The sequence below is a fragment of the Mya arenaria genome, chromosome 8, assembly GCF_026914265.1.
Source record: "Mya arenaria isolate MELC-2E11 chromosome 8, ASM2691426v1".
Taxonomy (NCBI): domain Eukaryota; kingdom Metazoa; phylum Mollusca; class Bivalvia; order Myida; family Myidae; genus Mya; species Mya arenaria.
This window is the reverse complement of record NC_069129.1, coordinates 46,611,412-46,627,069: the sequence shown is the minus strand read 5'-3', so window position 1 is coordinate 46,627,069 and position 15,658 is coordinate 46,611,412. Positions and strand designations below refer to the sequence as shown.

General features: G+C 35.3%; 1 protein-coding gene across 2 annotated transcripts in view; it reads left to right on the top strand.

Moving 5' to 3' along the window:
* LOC128242923 (uncharacterized) overlaps window positions 1-15,604 on the top strand; it is a 47,982-nt gene extending 32,378 nt beyond the window's left edge. For both annotated transcript variants that reach the window (XM_052960359.1, XM_052960358.1), the window contains exons 33-48: window positions 2,642-2,788; window positions 3,185-3,263; window positions 3,637-3,804; window positions 4,642-4,825; window positions 5,285-5,489; window positions 6,124-6,288; window positions 6,700-6,821; window positions 7,333-7,396; window positions 7,656-7,827; window positions 8,367-8,507; window positions 9,387-9,521; window positions 9,918-10,013; window positions 10,395-10,526; window positions 11,426-11,487; window positions 12,063-12,245; window positions 13,131-15,604. In XM_052960359.1, coding sequence (XP_052816319.1) covers window positions 2,642-2,788; window positions 3,185-3,263; window positions 3,637-3,804; window positions 4,642-4,825; window positions 5,285-5,489; window positions 6,124-6,288; window positions 6,700-6,821; window positions 7,333-7,396; window positions 7,656-7,827; window positions 8,367-8,507; window positions 9,387-9,521; window positions 9,918-10,013; window positions 10,395-10,526; window positions 11,426-11,487; window positions 12,063-12,245; window positions 13,131-13,263 — 2,188 coding nt within the window. In that variant the 3' untranslated portion in view covers window positions 13,264-15,604. The remainder of the gene's footprint in view (window positions 1-2,641; window positions 2,789-3,184; window positions 3,264-3,636; window positions 3,805-4,641; window positions 4,826-5,284; window positions 5,490-6,123; window positions 6,289-6,699; window positions 6,822-7,332; window positions 7,397-7,655; window positions 7,828-8,366; window positions 8,508-9,386; window positions 9,522-9,917; window positions 10,014-10,394; window positions 10,527-11,425; window positions 11,488-12,062; window positions 12,246-13,130) is intronic.
* The last annotated feature ends 54 nt before the right edge of the window (window positions 15,605-15,658 follow it).

Genomic DNA, 15,658 nt, shown 5'->3' with positions numbered 1-15,658 from the left:
TATCCGGATGGTACGTATCCGGATATGACAGACGACGAAGACGAATAAACCAGTATTGGAAAAACACGACCACCACCAATTTCTAAAAACATCGATTCGTCGATTTAAAGGTATATTTGCTATTTATTTTTAAGAGAAATTCCCGAAACGTTTCTTTTAAAGTTAATAGAATGTGTTAAAACTGAAAATGTCGTTTGCGCAAGTAGCAATATTTCGGACATCCCGATTCGGATTTTGTTAAAATAAACGATTTTTATTTAACAAATTTTATTTGGCCGATTGAAGTTTACGATTTAAACCGTTTCTTTATAGTTCTCATAATGTTTAAAGCATTGTTCCAATAAGAAGTGACTGTTGACCATAATGGAAGGTACACATTAAAATTGGGTTGGTTAAAATTTAAAGAAAATATGAATTAATATTTTGTAGTAGTAATATATATTAAGTAGGAGCAGTCAGTTTATTTTCTATTTGAGACAGTTCAACAAATCTTCTTGAGGACCCAGTTTGAGTGAGATTTAATTTCTATAGTTGTAATTTGTATTTCCAGGTATGCTGATGGTTCCAAAAGTCAGGGATGAACAGACACCTCAGCCAGTGCATCCGGTTGTTCCTGTCAACGACCGACAATTCAATGCAGAAGCCATGATTCTTGGATTTATGGCTAAACATGACCTCCCATACTCGCTGGCACCACATGTAGTGAGTCTTACTTAAGACACTTGCCAAAGATCTATACAAAAGCTCTCAGCGAATTAAAACTTCAAAGGTGTACAGCTTTATATAAGATGACTTACGGAGTGGCAAGCCATTTCAATGATGAACTTGTGGAGGAGTTACGTGAAACTCAGTTTTGTTTGAACTTAGACGAGTCAACAAACACAAACAATGAGAAAACTGCTGCAGCTATTTTTGTGCTATAGAGAAAGAAATAGTGTTGAGACATTTGTCCTCCTTAAATATCACAAGGGCTGATTCTGAATCAATTTTCAAGGAATTTGAAAGCCTGTTTGAGAGACTTAAAATGCTGTGGAACAAACTAGTTTGTGTGCTACTGGACACCTGTAACAACATGAGGGGAAAAATCTGGCTTGGAGACCAGAATACGTCAACTTGTCCCTCACCTCATAGACTTTGATGGTGACACAGCCCACCATGTCCACAACGGTTACCCTGCCAAAGCATTTACAGTCCCATTTGGATATTACTTGGAATAGTATATATAATAATTAATTATAATATTTTATTTTCATCAAATGTGCAGATAATGGAATAAATACTCTTATGATATATAAAAATTGAATACATAACACTTTTACAATAAACATTTGCAAGCTTGATAATTGATATGTTGTTCATTATTATTTATCAAATATCCCACAGTGTACACTATTCATACACATGCATTTGATCATAGCCAGTTGAGTTTTATGGGAAGTGGACAACTGAACCAAAATGTCTTATGCCTGTGACTTCAGGTAAAAAAGTAAATTTAACTTTGTTCAAAGACAAAAATGTTAAACTTTACTGCTCAGATTCCTGATAATTGTTCTGATTGCGGAAGTCTCCTGTTGGATATAATTATATCTACCAAACCGAAAGGTGTACTCCTTGAACACTATTCTAAGGCAAAAAAGGGTATTAGAAACCCTGAAATACTGAACGCTTCGGGGGGCTTCGCCCCCCTTGTCCCCCCACCAGGGCTTTGCCCTGGACCCATCGGGGGCCTTTAGCGGCCCCCTGAACCCCACGCAGACATTTTCAGGATTGGCAACTTGGCCCTGTTATCATCCCTGCTGAAGTTTTCTTTGGCTCATTTTGTTTAACGTTCAAACAGCTGAGATCTCTAGTATTGATAAAGTATAAACATAAAATACTGGTATACTTACCCAATTGGTAATTGTTTTGAGATATATCTGTAGGTGAATAATGTTGTAAAATGCAAATGTGAGACGATGTGATAATATTAGTTTACCATGATATCTCTAAGTCTCTCTAAGTCTTTTTGGAAGAGGCCCTAAGAAAGCACTTCAGTTATTTTTCGAATAAAACTTAGTACTTCAATGAATGCTGCCAGAGACAATATGCATATGTATAACAAGGCATAACTCCGGCTGTAATAACTGAAGAAAAGAACACATGATTAAAACAACATACGGTACATGCATAAGCGTTTTCTATGTGGCGCTCATGTTTTGGGAAGATAACACTCAATATCCTTTAAGTGGAAACAGCTTTCTTGAGCGTACTTTCAACTTTGCCGAAAACTGATTTATTTCAGACAGTGTTTTTTCCACTTTCAAAGGAATGGTGGCAGGGCCCTTTGATAGGGGAAAAAAGAGTTGTTTTGGCAAAAAGGAGACACATTCTAGTACATGATTCATACAATATTTTACTAGTTTTCAAACCTTTTATTCAACAAACCGAAACCTATTGAACATATTCATGAATGACAATGACTACATTTGCTAATTGTTCAGGGATCAATACTCCTCCTCCACAATAAATAAAAAAAATTAAAAAAAATAGAGGGGATATTTGTACCAGGGCAGAAAAAACACTGTGTCAGAGTATTAAATATTCAGAGAGAAACACCTTTCAATAAAGAGGATAAATCACCTGACCATATGTTATTCCCCAGGCTGCTGCTGATGTTTGTGGAACCCCAGGGCCCAATGTATGAGGTCGCCCTTGGCGCCAAGGTCCTTGATTTGTCGCCTAGAAACATTAACCTCCTCTGTGATACAAATGTCTTGGACTTTGGTGGAGTACCCGTCATGAAAACTTGGTAAATATCTCTCAATCTTTTGCTGTCTTTTTTACTAACATGTGATTGGTAGTTGTAGCATAAACTAGTAAAAATAAAGCCTTTTGTTTGAATTGTTGTATAAGTGCGGGTGTTGCCTGTCACTTTTCAATATGAGTTCCAGTATTGTCTCTTCAAAAGTAGTACCGGTTGTCTCACTTTTCAATATAATAACTAAAAATTTATTATGCTAACACCTTTGTAAGCTGCTAACATTTTGATTCAATGATCATTTATAGACCAAAAACATTATTGTTAAACTTCATTTCCTTGCTGAACTTGCATTTAAGCAAAAAGAACGTGAACTTGGTTGTTAGGCAGCCATGTGTCTAACGTACCCGGGTATGCACAACTGGACAGTGGTTTTCTTATTTTCAGTGTAAAGAGGTTTAGGTTAAAGAACATGGAACGGGAGTCGCACAGAATGGTCATCCATGTCAACTCCGAGGCCGTGAAGGTAAATTATTTATTCCCTTGATGTTGCTGTTATTTTAGAGAGAAATATGATTTTTGTAATTCTTAAATGGTCACAATATAGGTTTGTTTACACTAGATAGATGTTTATTTTTTTATTTTAATGCATTATTAGGTATACACTACTAATTAATTTCCCTATATATTCATTGCAAATACCGTAGGCAACACTTAAGATTGAAAACAAAGCTATTTCTAGTGTTTCATGTGTATGCCAACCATATATTTCCTTAAAATTCAGTGAAGTGTATTCTGATATAAAGGGTAAAGAATGGAATTATGTGTTAAACAACTTTTAATAAGGTGCATACAAAAGTTATTTTAAATTAAAATAATACTTTACCTTGATTTCCTAGCTATCTACAGTCGCCGACCCACATACATCTGGGCGACAGAGGCTAGAAGTTGAGCTAGGGCGGGGTCAAATCCAGCCCATCTTTGTCATGTACTGCCCCACACAACCTGCTCCCCTCCGTGCCAAGATCACTATGATCCCCTCAAACGGCGGACGATTAAAATATTCGGTAGGATTGAAGATAATTTCACAAATGGTTTTATGAATTAAAGGCTTATTAAACAATGACTGTGCTCTTTAATATATTTTATTTGTAGGCAGTTGCATGTTAGTGCGAGACCCCCATTATACATTGTGTATTTTAGCTGCGCACATACACCAGTCAAATGTTTCATTAAGGTGCAAAGACCCTGGTGGGGGTTTCAATAAAGATTTTAGTCGTAAACTGAAATTACCTTAGTGTTATAGTTTCATTATTTTGTTACATATTTGAGTGAATTGAACTTTAGCCAGCATTAAAAATGAACACGATATTGAGTAAAAAGAAATAATCAATGTATTGCTATATGTGATGTTCATGCATATTTAATATAATTACAAGTTACAACTAAAATACTTTTTTGAAAGAGCTCCCGGGTCTTTAAAGTACTTACTGGTACAAGTTTTGTAAATTTTAAATTGACTCGATAGATGGTAACATTGTATAACAGTGCTATTTTAAAGATTTTCATGATAATCCAGGCCCATCAAATTTGGCATTTTTGCGCCTGATTCTTAACATTTTGAAAATGACTTCTGAAATCAAGGTGGACATGAGGCTATTAATCACTAGCTAGGCATTGGGTAACCAGTTTATGTTGTTTAGGTAATGATTGTATTTTGAATGAAAATGCCTCTTACTATGTCATTTGATGAATGCAAACTTTTTTTTTTAAATAGTGGGAATTTTTAAAATTCGAAATTAGGACAAATGTATGCTTTATGGCATTAGAATATAGCTGAAAAGAGCTATAAAATCAACTGAAAAAACCCATTGAGATAGCATATATGGTAATTGCTATTTCAGGTCAAGTTGAATGGTTACGGAGGTGTGAGTTGCCTGCAGTGTGACGACGGTTCTAGCGAGACCCAGCGAGTGCAGGGCCATCCCTGTATACCTGTACATCACTTCTCCATGGAGAGGATCAGCGATGTGTTAATACACAACATAGGGGACAAGCCTGCTGTAGTCAGTGTTAAAGTTTACAAAGGTGGGTGCCTTAGATATTATTATAGATTTCTTTAAATTCATGAGGTTTCTTTTTTCATGATGTTTGGACCAATTTCATTTGGTTTAGTATTTAGTACCCAAAAAGGAACAAGGCATGTTCATATGGTAAATCATTAAGCAAAGTCACAAATTAACAAGATTTTATTGCGAATACCCCCTGTTTGAAAAACAGTTTTCCAGTGTCGGATTTCTTGAAAACCACTTGGATATTGGTTAATCTTTCTTCAATTTTTCAGTTTTTCAACTTAACATTTATATGTGCTGAGTTTACCTGTGTAAGGTTGAGGCCCTATTTGAGTCTTATAATGTGTTATAGCTTATTGTTTGTTCAATGGACCAATAGGACCAAGATCTATTAGGTTGTAATTTCATGAGCTTTCTTCTCTGAATTTTAATGACAAACTATACGCAAGTAAAGGTACACTTAATTGATTTGCAGACCTGTCATGTGTAGACCGCCTACTGTCCGGCCAGATAGTGGTCCAGCCTAGTGAGTGTATGGTTGATGCAGGGGACCAGTGTAAGCTTGAACTTGTGGTCAGTATGACGGAGAGGGAGTTTGCGGCCCGCCAGGGGGTGGGGAGTGTAGGGGCGGCCATCTGTCTGGAGTATCAGGACCAGGTGGAGTCTACCAAACCTTACAAGTGAGCTTTGCATTTCTTGCATCCTTTTATTCTTTAAGCTAGTCCTCTTCTTTGTTGGAAAAAAGGTTAAAAAAAATGGCATAACTGTGTTGTTTACTTGAAAAATCAATGAACAAAAACTGAGTGTTTGATAAGGCCTAAAAAAAATACATTTGGTTCGGGTTACCAGACCCTACCTACGGAATAGGCGCCGACCCTACCATTTTTATAGTCAGTTTGAAAAAAAAAAATGAAAAACTAAAAAAAGATTAATTGTTTTTTACTTTGTGGTTGAAAACCTTAAATTCATATACAGAAGATAACTTTAACACCATTATTCAAATATGCAAATGACATTCTTATATAAAGCCTAAAAAAGCCTACCTACCCTACTTATTTTTGAAAAGGATGTAACCTTAACCAAACAATTTTTTTTAGGCCTAATTGTGCGGCTATGCCCTTTGATAGACTGTAGCTGATATAAATGGACAGGCATTACTTTTTGCATGTTGTGCTCTTGTTATAATGTTTGTAGCATCCAACATTCATGATTACCATGTTCCACTATTTTGTAAGCTCTTCATCTATTCGACTAAAATCAAATAATTCAATCTAGGGAAAAAAATGTCGTAATTAATTCTGTTCTGAATTCCAGGGGTCGACTTTTGGTTGGCTTGGTAACAGGATCCTCCCACCCAGCACCCTCAATTACCACAACACCCACCCGCTCATCCCGGCCAGTCAGACTATCCACCTTTCCAGAGATGTCTAGTCTGCCCATACAGACAAACAGAATCTCCTCACAACATTCACCCCGGAGGTAAGTATTTGAAACATGTGCAAATTGATGAATACACTTATCTGGATGTAAATGCATACATTGTTTATCGTCATTTTCATGTCTTGTTTCTACAAAATTGGTGTTTAAAAAGGCACAAGCCACCAAGCCAGTGTCTAGTATGTTCTTTAGGCTTATAAAAGCTGAAAAATAAGGGGCGTTTTTCATTTAAAATCCTCATTTTGATTTCTTCAACATTGAATGTATTTTCAGCCTGGCTGCTAAAAATGGCTCTGTCTTTGCGGGCACTTTATTTTTGCCACTACCTGATGTAAAAAAAGTTTTCAATCTGTTCCCTGGCGATGGCTTCTAGTGATCACTCAAGTAAAAAGAAAAGAAATTGTTTACAAATTTTACAAATATTGACATTATATTGATTGGTTTTGTTTTCAGCCTGCACACGGGTGATGGCTCCATCTCGAGTGATCATTCGTCCCGGTCATATTCCCCCGTAAACACCTCCGGCAGCTGGAACATCATGCCAGACAAGCTTCTGCTATACTGTGCCAACAGAGGTAGGGGGGAATTTCAAAAGTAACAGTTATAGGGGCAAACAGTTATATAATGTTATGAGAAACAATCTTGGGTATCAATAGTTGAACCCTTTGTTTCATCTGCAACATCAAATATTCTATTCTAATCGAGAATTACCAAGGTACTCTAGATATGCTGGTTTTTCAAAGTCACATTCACACAGTTAATCAGTTTATCAATCATTTAACATGTATTAAGATCCCTATAAGTGATATATTAAAGCTGATTGTTTATTCATAGTTGTCTATATTTATGTTCAGATTTTACTTTTTATTCAGAGTTGTCAATTGTTATGTTCAGATTTAACTGTTAATTCATAGTTGTCAATTGTTATATTCAGATTTAACTGTTAATTCATAGTTGTCTATTGTTATGTTAAGATTTAACTGTTTATTTATAGTTGTCCATAGTTACGTTCCGATTTAACTGTGTATTCATAGTTGTCAATTGTTAAGTTCAGATTTAACAACATTTGCTTTATTAATTTTTCAGTGCCATCCAGCAGTGAATATGAAAAGTTTTACATCTATAACCATAACAGAAAAGAAGAAGTTGCGTAAGAGATAATTTTGCTTTGAAATATCAAGTGTATGTATCTTTAGAATCGTCTATAATTGCCCTTGTTTATGGGAAAAATATACTTGTAGCGCTTGAAAGCTGGTTAGGGAAATTAATTTTCGAGTGGTATCTTCAAATCTTTAAGAAACTTAATGAGGTTCAAGATTTTTAATTGTTTAGAGGGGGAGAAGCTTATAAATTGCTCCTGTTATATTAACTAAGCTGCTTGTTATTGATTGCCAATCCCCACTGTGCAGATTTGAGTTGTCATGGCCGGCAAAGATGCTGTCCCTAATTCCTGACAGCGGGACAATTTCCCCGCGTGAGAATGCTGAGGTGAAGGTCTACCCTTCCTCGCATGTCTCGCAGAACCTCAACACCCTTCCATGGTCAGGCCACGTCATTGTCACATCCGCTGGCGTTAAGAAGGTAAGCGGGGTATTGCCTTTATTTACATCTAATTTTAAAGGTTGTTTCATCATCGAGTTGTAAGCATATCAGATTCTGGATCAGATTTCCGGGTTTGATTCCCATTTAGATGAATGGTCAAATAGTTTAAGCTTGAATTTGTGGTGTTATCATACATGGAGCTTGGTCTTGTCCGGAGTCATCACCATCATTGTACAAATTCACCTAGGCATTACTCAAAAATCGTACAAGATATTCTTATTAAACTTTGTTATCGTCAGAGAACATTCACCAATGTATAACAAATCCCATCAAACTTGCTTTAGTAATTTTTGAATTATGCCCCTTGTTTGACTAAGAAAGAAAAAAACACATTCAAGGGTTGGTTTTTGCTCAGTGTTAGCTCTGTAATGTTCTAATTCCATATAATTTAATACACTATAACGCAGATTTTAAAACTAATAAAAACTGCTTAGAACTTTTGGATCTTGTTTTATCATCATCAACGATAAAAGCAACATTAAATTAATATAACCATCAGCTTACATGTCCCCTAACAGGAGGTGAAGGTGGAGATTCGACAAGACATGACCCCTTTGTCGCGAGAGGACCTGCCCAAGCCTGGCGACCGCAGCCTGGTACCCATTAGCTCCAACCTTCCACAGGCTATGCTGGGCACTAACAGGCTCGGAAATCTTGAGGTACAATTTTTTTTTGACATTGCTCATTATTATTCCAATAAAATTACCCTGAGATTTGTCAGCGGATTGCAGTAGGTCTGATGACTCTAGAGACACCCCCCCCCCCCACACACACACACACACAGACACACACACACAAAAAATAAAAATGTTTTTAACTGATAAAAAAGTAACTGTTAATTCATTTGCTGTTAGATTTGACACCGCAGTTTGCTTCCAATTTGAAGCCAGGAGAACCTTCACAAGACTTTCTAAAAAGGAAATTTCACCCCACTCAAAGCCTAATGGTTCCCCTAAACCCCTTTTGAAATCAGCTTGTTTCAGCCCTTCAGCAGCCAGGTCAAATTCATCCATGAATTTAATTGTTGAACTTACCATACAGTAAAAGCATAATGCATATAATATAATGTTTTGGTTGTCAAACCTCACACGGCATTGTCATGCTTGTAAAGTTATCTTTATGAAAAGTACAGTGATCCTAGTGAAGTATTCAGCATGGTGATCTGAAATGTCACTGACTCAGAAAATCAAAACAAATAAATGTCCAAATCATTTTTCGCCGCTCTTATTTTTTAAATGCTTTTTACGTTTAGAATAATATAAATATTTGTCCCAAATAGTTCAAATATATTCAAAATGGCTGATATTCTTTTCTGCCAGTCATTCTAAAAATTCTGATCTTGAATTGTTTTATCTTTCTCTGTCTTAAGCATATCATAAAATAATTCACCTTTGAAAGTTAACAGCGATATTGTTAATCTTGTTGAAAACTTTAACCAAGTGCTAATGAATCAGCCCTATAAAGCAATGCCATTTTGTGAAAAGGTATCTCAAGACACTGGTCCAGTCCATTTATAATGTCTACCATCTCATGCATAGGTGTCTCAAACGCTGGTCCAGTTCCCGGCCACACAGGTGGGCAAGTCATCAGAGATGACCTTAGAGTTGCGTAACCTTGGCATTGAGCAGTTCCGCTGGATGTTCTCCTCCTTTGCCGCCCCATACCTCAGAAAGGTATGTGTATGTTCAGGCTTTATAGAAGTTCTTGTTTTCCATTTTGATATCACAATTTTGCTTTAAAGTAGATTTCTAATAGTGTGCATCAAGTCATTTTCAATGTTCGTAATATGTACAAGTTGGAAAGCCCTGCACTGGTTAATTGTTTGCCAGGCTTGCTCAAAATCAGGTCTTTTTATATAGCTAAGCTTGTTACAATTTCTTTGACCTCTTTTCATGAGTGACATTTGTTATCATCCGATTGTATTGTTTCTAAACTTAGAACCATACCGCCATCCTTAACATATTACTAAAAAGTCAACTTTGATAAAAAGCATGAAAGCACAAATTATCCACATCTTGTATATATAGTTGACTTTAGGTAAACATGATGTGTTTATTTTCCATATCCAGAAGTCAGAGTCTTCTAAGGAGATGTTCCGAGTTTCCTACAAGGTGTTTGACTTCTCCAAGCAATTTGGAAAACTCTCAGAACATGATAACATGCAGGTAGGCTTACTGAAAACTGTACCAGTATCTGCGGTCATATTCTTTATTTCACTTTCGAGTGTATGAGATATGTACTTTTATTCAGTAAAAAAGATCATTGGTCTCGCAATACAGACACTGATTCTGGCTTCTAAAATGATTCATGTCTGATCAATCAAGCCAAACTCAAGCCAAAAAAACTTTAAATTATCTTCAACTATGATGTACATTGAAGTGTGTGCAGTTTATGCTGCATTCCATTGCAAGAAATCCTCTAAAATTCTATAAACTGTGCTCTTATTCATGTACAGTTGGTGCAGTTTATGCTGCATTCCAGTGATATTGCCAGACTCTTTAGAATTCTATTTAGTGTATGCTCAACAATGTACATGTACATTGTAGTTGTGTGTGCAGTTTACACCGCGATCCAGTGGCACCTTCACCCAGTTTTGGGACCTCCAGACGAGTGGAAGCTCTCCTTCACATAAACACTCCAACAAGCATGACTTCGTACGGGTCCAACTCACAGGGGATGTAAGTATAGAAGCTCTTGTTAGTGTTAATGACATAACGACGCAGCTCTCCTGGTGACCTGTATCATGTCGAGTTCAGTGTGTAATGTATCATTAAGATCATTATATGCAGTACTGAGGGAATTTTAATCAATAATACTAATGATTACACTGATTCGCCTTCTCTTTTGTATTGGTGAGCAGCTCATGTTTATGATCTTCAAATTGGCAAACTAGTTGTCTGGAATACAAGTACAAATTATGGCCACGATTGACTTCGGAACCTAGTTAAATGATTTAGGGCTCACTTTGTCAAGTTATTTATTTTAGGCAATTGGTATTTCACTTAACTCAAATAACGTTCATTCAGTCGACCTCATACTTTACACAGTTGTTCAGGACCATCACACAATTAGGTAACATAACTCCATATTATCCTTAATACAAATTGTTGCCCTCTAAAATAATTATTTATATAGTCAAGCACACTGTTCTACAGTAGCTTTTGTTATATATGTATGATTAGCTAGTTTGTTTTTCAAATCAAAATTTGAGTAATTGTTATTTATTTAGGGTAGCAGTATTGCATCTCTTAAGCTTGATTCTTGGTCATAGCTGAAACAATTTGCATGAAATTTAGTACACATGTTACAAGCACCATTATGCACATTTGTATCAAACCCAACTACTCTGGGGGATTTTAATTATTGTTAAGCTATGCCCCTTTATCAACTGAAAAAAAACACATCATTGGCATTTGAATACCATGCAATAAACAGAACCATTGGTGACGAGTTATGAGATTTCTTGATAGGTTTTAATGAAAACTTGTTTGCATTGTAAATTTGATGGACTTTCGATTAAAAAAGCTAACAGTAAACATATGTACATGCAAAGGGGTAATCTTTGTTTGCATTTCAGGGCATCGAAAATACTCCGGAATATATGAAGGACAAGATTGATGTCGAAAACCTTCTACCAAAGTAAGACTCCAATTTTAATGATATTTACTCAGTACAGCTAGATAATCAAATCAGCATTCTGACAGGCTTAAAATATGTTTATGAAAGTGTTTAAAAAGTTTCACTAACATTGTGTAGCTATCCTTGAAGTCTTAGTGACGTACATATAGTCAGAAATTATAAAAAAAAGTTTAGTATTAATCCTGAAATCAGTATTGAGAGCTTTTAAAGGCCTAGTTTAATCTTTCTATAAGTGACCCCCCCCCCCCCCCCCCTAAAAAAAAAAATGTTTATTGTACATAACATCTATGTATTGATCTTAATCTAATTGTCTTATCAGATATCTGATCTGAATATCCTGCTGTGCAGTTTTTTAGATTTTATCATTGAAGTGGACCCTAAATGGCCCTTAGCCAATAAACAGGAAATTGGCCCCTACTGTGACATCAGTGCAATTAGCAGGAGATGCACAGCAGGGGATTGTCATGCCAAACATTTCTTAAACTAGGCCTTTAAGGGACACCTGAAGTAGAAGTATTTTTTAAGCCCTGTTAGGTTATTGGAGATAATGGTTGAAATATGGCACGATTTTGTAGATCGCTGGGCAGCAAGTTTGGCCTTGTTCTGGCACAAGATGAAATGATTTTCCCAGCCGTGAAGCCTCAGAGTAAGACTGTCCTGAAGGTGGAGTTAAAGAACAGCCACCGTGAGGATATTGATATAGAGGTCACTTCACCCCACCCACCCTTCTATGTGAAACATCACAGGCTGAAGATACAGTAAGTGCCCCGGCCAGGGATATATATGTCTCAATTTAATTCCACTGATTGTATTTCTTGGGGAATACTGCATGATAGCATTTTTTAAATGAACAATTTTGATGAATTTTGAAAACACTGTTTTTTTTTTACAATGAATGTATATTTAGTCTGAGAAAGATTTCTCTAGCAAAATTATTTAGAGAGTTTTTAGCTCTACTGGTTAAAGGCCAGAAGAGCATATTTGATGGTGTCAATTGTTCATGCGTTTGCATTTGTTATAAATTTATTTTAAACATTTTACAGTCTTCAATTTTAATTGTATCTTAATCAATCTTGTACAGTAATAAGATATCCATGAGAGCTCAGTTCCTTTCTAAATCAGCCAGATCAGCCCATGCTTGAGTTAGCTGTGGCCCTTGAAACGCCGCAGTATTTTCTAAGGGAGACAACTTTGTTCAGAGAGTTGTGTATTATTGTAAAAGTTATTTCCCTATGCCCAAAAGTAAAAGTATTTTCCAAGGGAGACAACTATGTACAGAGAGTTGTGTATTATTGTAGTAGTTATTTTCCTTTTTTCCTTCAGTATATAACCAAATAATCATACCAGTAGAGCATGTGGGCCTCTTGTTATTAGAGTAATAATAAATTAATTTTGTTGTAAGAGTTATTTGCTATGAATTTGTTGCTCCAGAAGGCCAAAAGAGCTCATGGGATGGTCACTGTCTGTCGTTCGGGTGTCTGTATTCAACTTGTGAATGAGATAAAGTCTTCAGTTTTGATAAAAGTGCAACATGTGTTAACATTTTAAAACACTACATACGTGCATGTTAAACTAAATGTGTTTTGCAGATCTTTTTATTCTTTAGAACGATTAAAAAAATCAACTTCACATTATTGTTGCAGGAGGAAGAAATATCTTCGTCTACCAGTGGAGTTTTGTCCATCCCAGCCCGGCAAGTACAGGGATGTCGTCAAGTTCCAGGGCTCAAAGGGAGAAAATCTTATTCTACATGTGTTTGGAAATTGTCAGTCGTAGAGCTACCTCTATTGAATGGTTTGTTGACCAAGGGATGGAATTTCACCCTCAATAATGGGGGATTGGCCAGTAGAAGAGTTACCTCTATTGAATAATTGATCAATGGGAGAAACAAGTATCCTCAATGTGACTGTAGTAGAGTAATCTGCCTTGAATATTGAACTTGAAGTTTACTCCCTTTAAATATGGATGTAAAGAGAAAACAGGGAGAACAGTTCACCCTAAATTGTCATCAGTAATCTCCCTTAAAAATTATAGTAATCTTTCTGTAATATTGAAGTAATCTCCCTTTATTATTGAGGTAATCTCACTTAAACACTGATATAGAGGGAGAAAAACATCATTGTGTGCACGGAAATGTGACCGGAGATTGTTAGTAGAAAAGTAATCTCCTTGCATCATGGAAGTCTAGTTCAAGGGATCCAAGGAGAAGCTCTTCATACACACATAACTGGACATTATAAGCATAGGGTAAATTGGACCTGACTCGATCGATTATTGGAATTAAATCTGCATATTGATAAGATTGACAAGAGGGTAGCACAAGGTCTACAGTGTAACATCATTTACATAAGCTCATATAAATAACATGAATTGTACACTTGACATTTATAATTAATTAAATATTTCAGTCAATACTCAATTTGTCAAGTGTCTAAACATCCATCAATTAATGTACACTACCATGTAAACTTATTGTACATATGGTTCTCAGCTAATAATTTAGAATCTCTTTTTCAAATATGTGTAAACTTGAAATGAAAATGAAAAAAAGTCAGAGATCTGGAATAATGGCAAACAGCTGAGTAAAAATTTAACTGTGATATTTACAGATTTGTGATAAGTTATTATTAAAAGTAATGGTCTCAAAGTATTTATTTACTATTGTGTGTTTGATGTTTTTGTACTTAGTACTTAAAAAGCATAAATTTTGAGAATTCATTTTTTTCTTATTATTAAATCATGAATATAATGTAATTATTTCATGTGCAAAATACAATACATTTGTGACTGCAATCGAAGAAAACAAGTGAAATGATTTAGCGTGAAAACACTATGGGTTGACAGTATATGAAACCAAAGCCTCGCTTAAAATATCATTGTGTTGAATTATTGAGTTCTCGCTATTCGTCATCTTTGCAGCAGTGTGGTTTTCATCGATTGCGTCACATTTCATGTTTTAAGTCCAGTGGTCGGTGCTAGTACATGAGGTGCTGGATTTGAAGCATCGTATAAATATGAGTGAGCTTGAAGGTCTTAATGACAGGTACAATGATGTTAATTAGTTTTGGTACATGGGTTAAAGAGACAAGACACCTGATGGTAAATACAGTATGTCCTCAAACAAGTGTATTATTGTCAATATGAGCTAGTATGAGGTCAATAATACACAACTATACATGATTAAAAAAATATTTTGTCGCTTTCTCAGCTAAGTTTACCTGTTTAAAAATAGTCCATAATGGTTTCCCAGTTTATAGTGTGAATATTTTGCATGTAAAAGTCACATGATTAATACAGACATGCAACTCTATTTTTAAATAAACTGGTATTTACGTGGTAAATAGATTCAATAAATTTCGAAGTTGAAAAATATGCAAATACAAATAGTTGTTTGAGATGTGATTCATCAGTAAGTTAGATTCAATGCGCTGTACACAACAACATGTTAATAAAATTTATGTAAGTTTTTGAATTAAAGAAAAACAAACCCTCTTGCCATTGTATCATCTGGTGTCTTGTCCCTTTAAACACAAAATACAGGCCAAATTCAACTTAGATTATAATCCACCAATGTTGGATGGAGTTTTTGGCTCCTTTTCATATATTAAACAAACACGTTTGTACCAAGCAAAAATGTTGATGGAAATAGTTTACCATTTCTGCGTCCAGGCTAAGAGTTCAGGATTTTTGTCACTCTTGTGACAGCTTTGGTTTATTCAAATGATATGATTATATGAACTGCAGAGAAGTCACAAATGTATCTTGTAAAATATTTGTAAAAAAGCTAGTCTGATATAATATATTAGTGAAATGCATTGCATGATTGTTGCATGCATTTTAAACTCTGATGTTATGAAATATTATAGTTTTGTTCTCTTTTTTCATCAAATACATATTGCTACTAAAATAATAGTCCTTAGTCATACATATATATGCATCTGTTTTATTAAAGCTAGTACATTTAATGTTTGTAAATATTCTTTCATATTTCCCCATTGTGTAATGAATTGTTGTATGTATTTTTGCAGCATTAGTTAACGTCTATGTACACAATGTATGATATGTTTGCCTGTAACAGTAGACATGTTTAAAGAAATAAATTTTCTGTGGTGTTAAACAGCGTTGTTTATTTCTTATTAACCAGTTTTGTAACATTAAGGTGAAGAAGTGA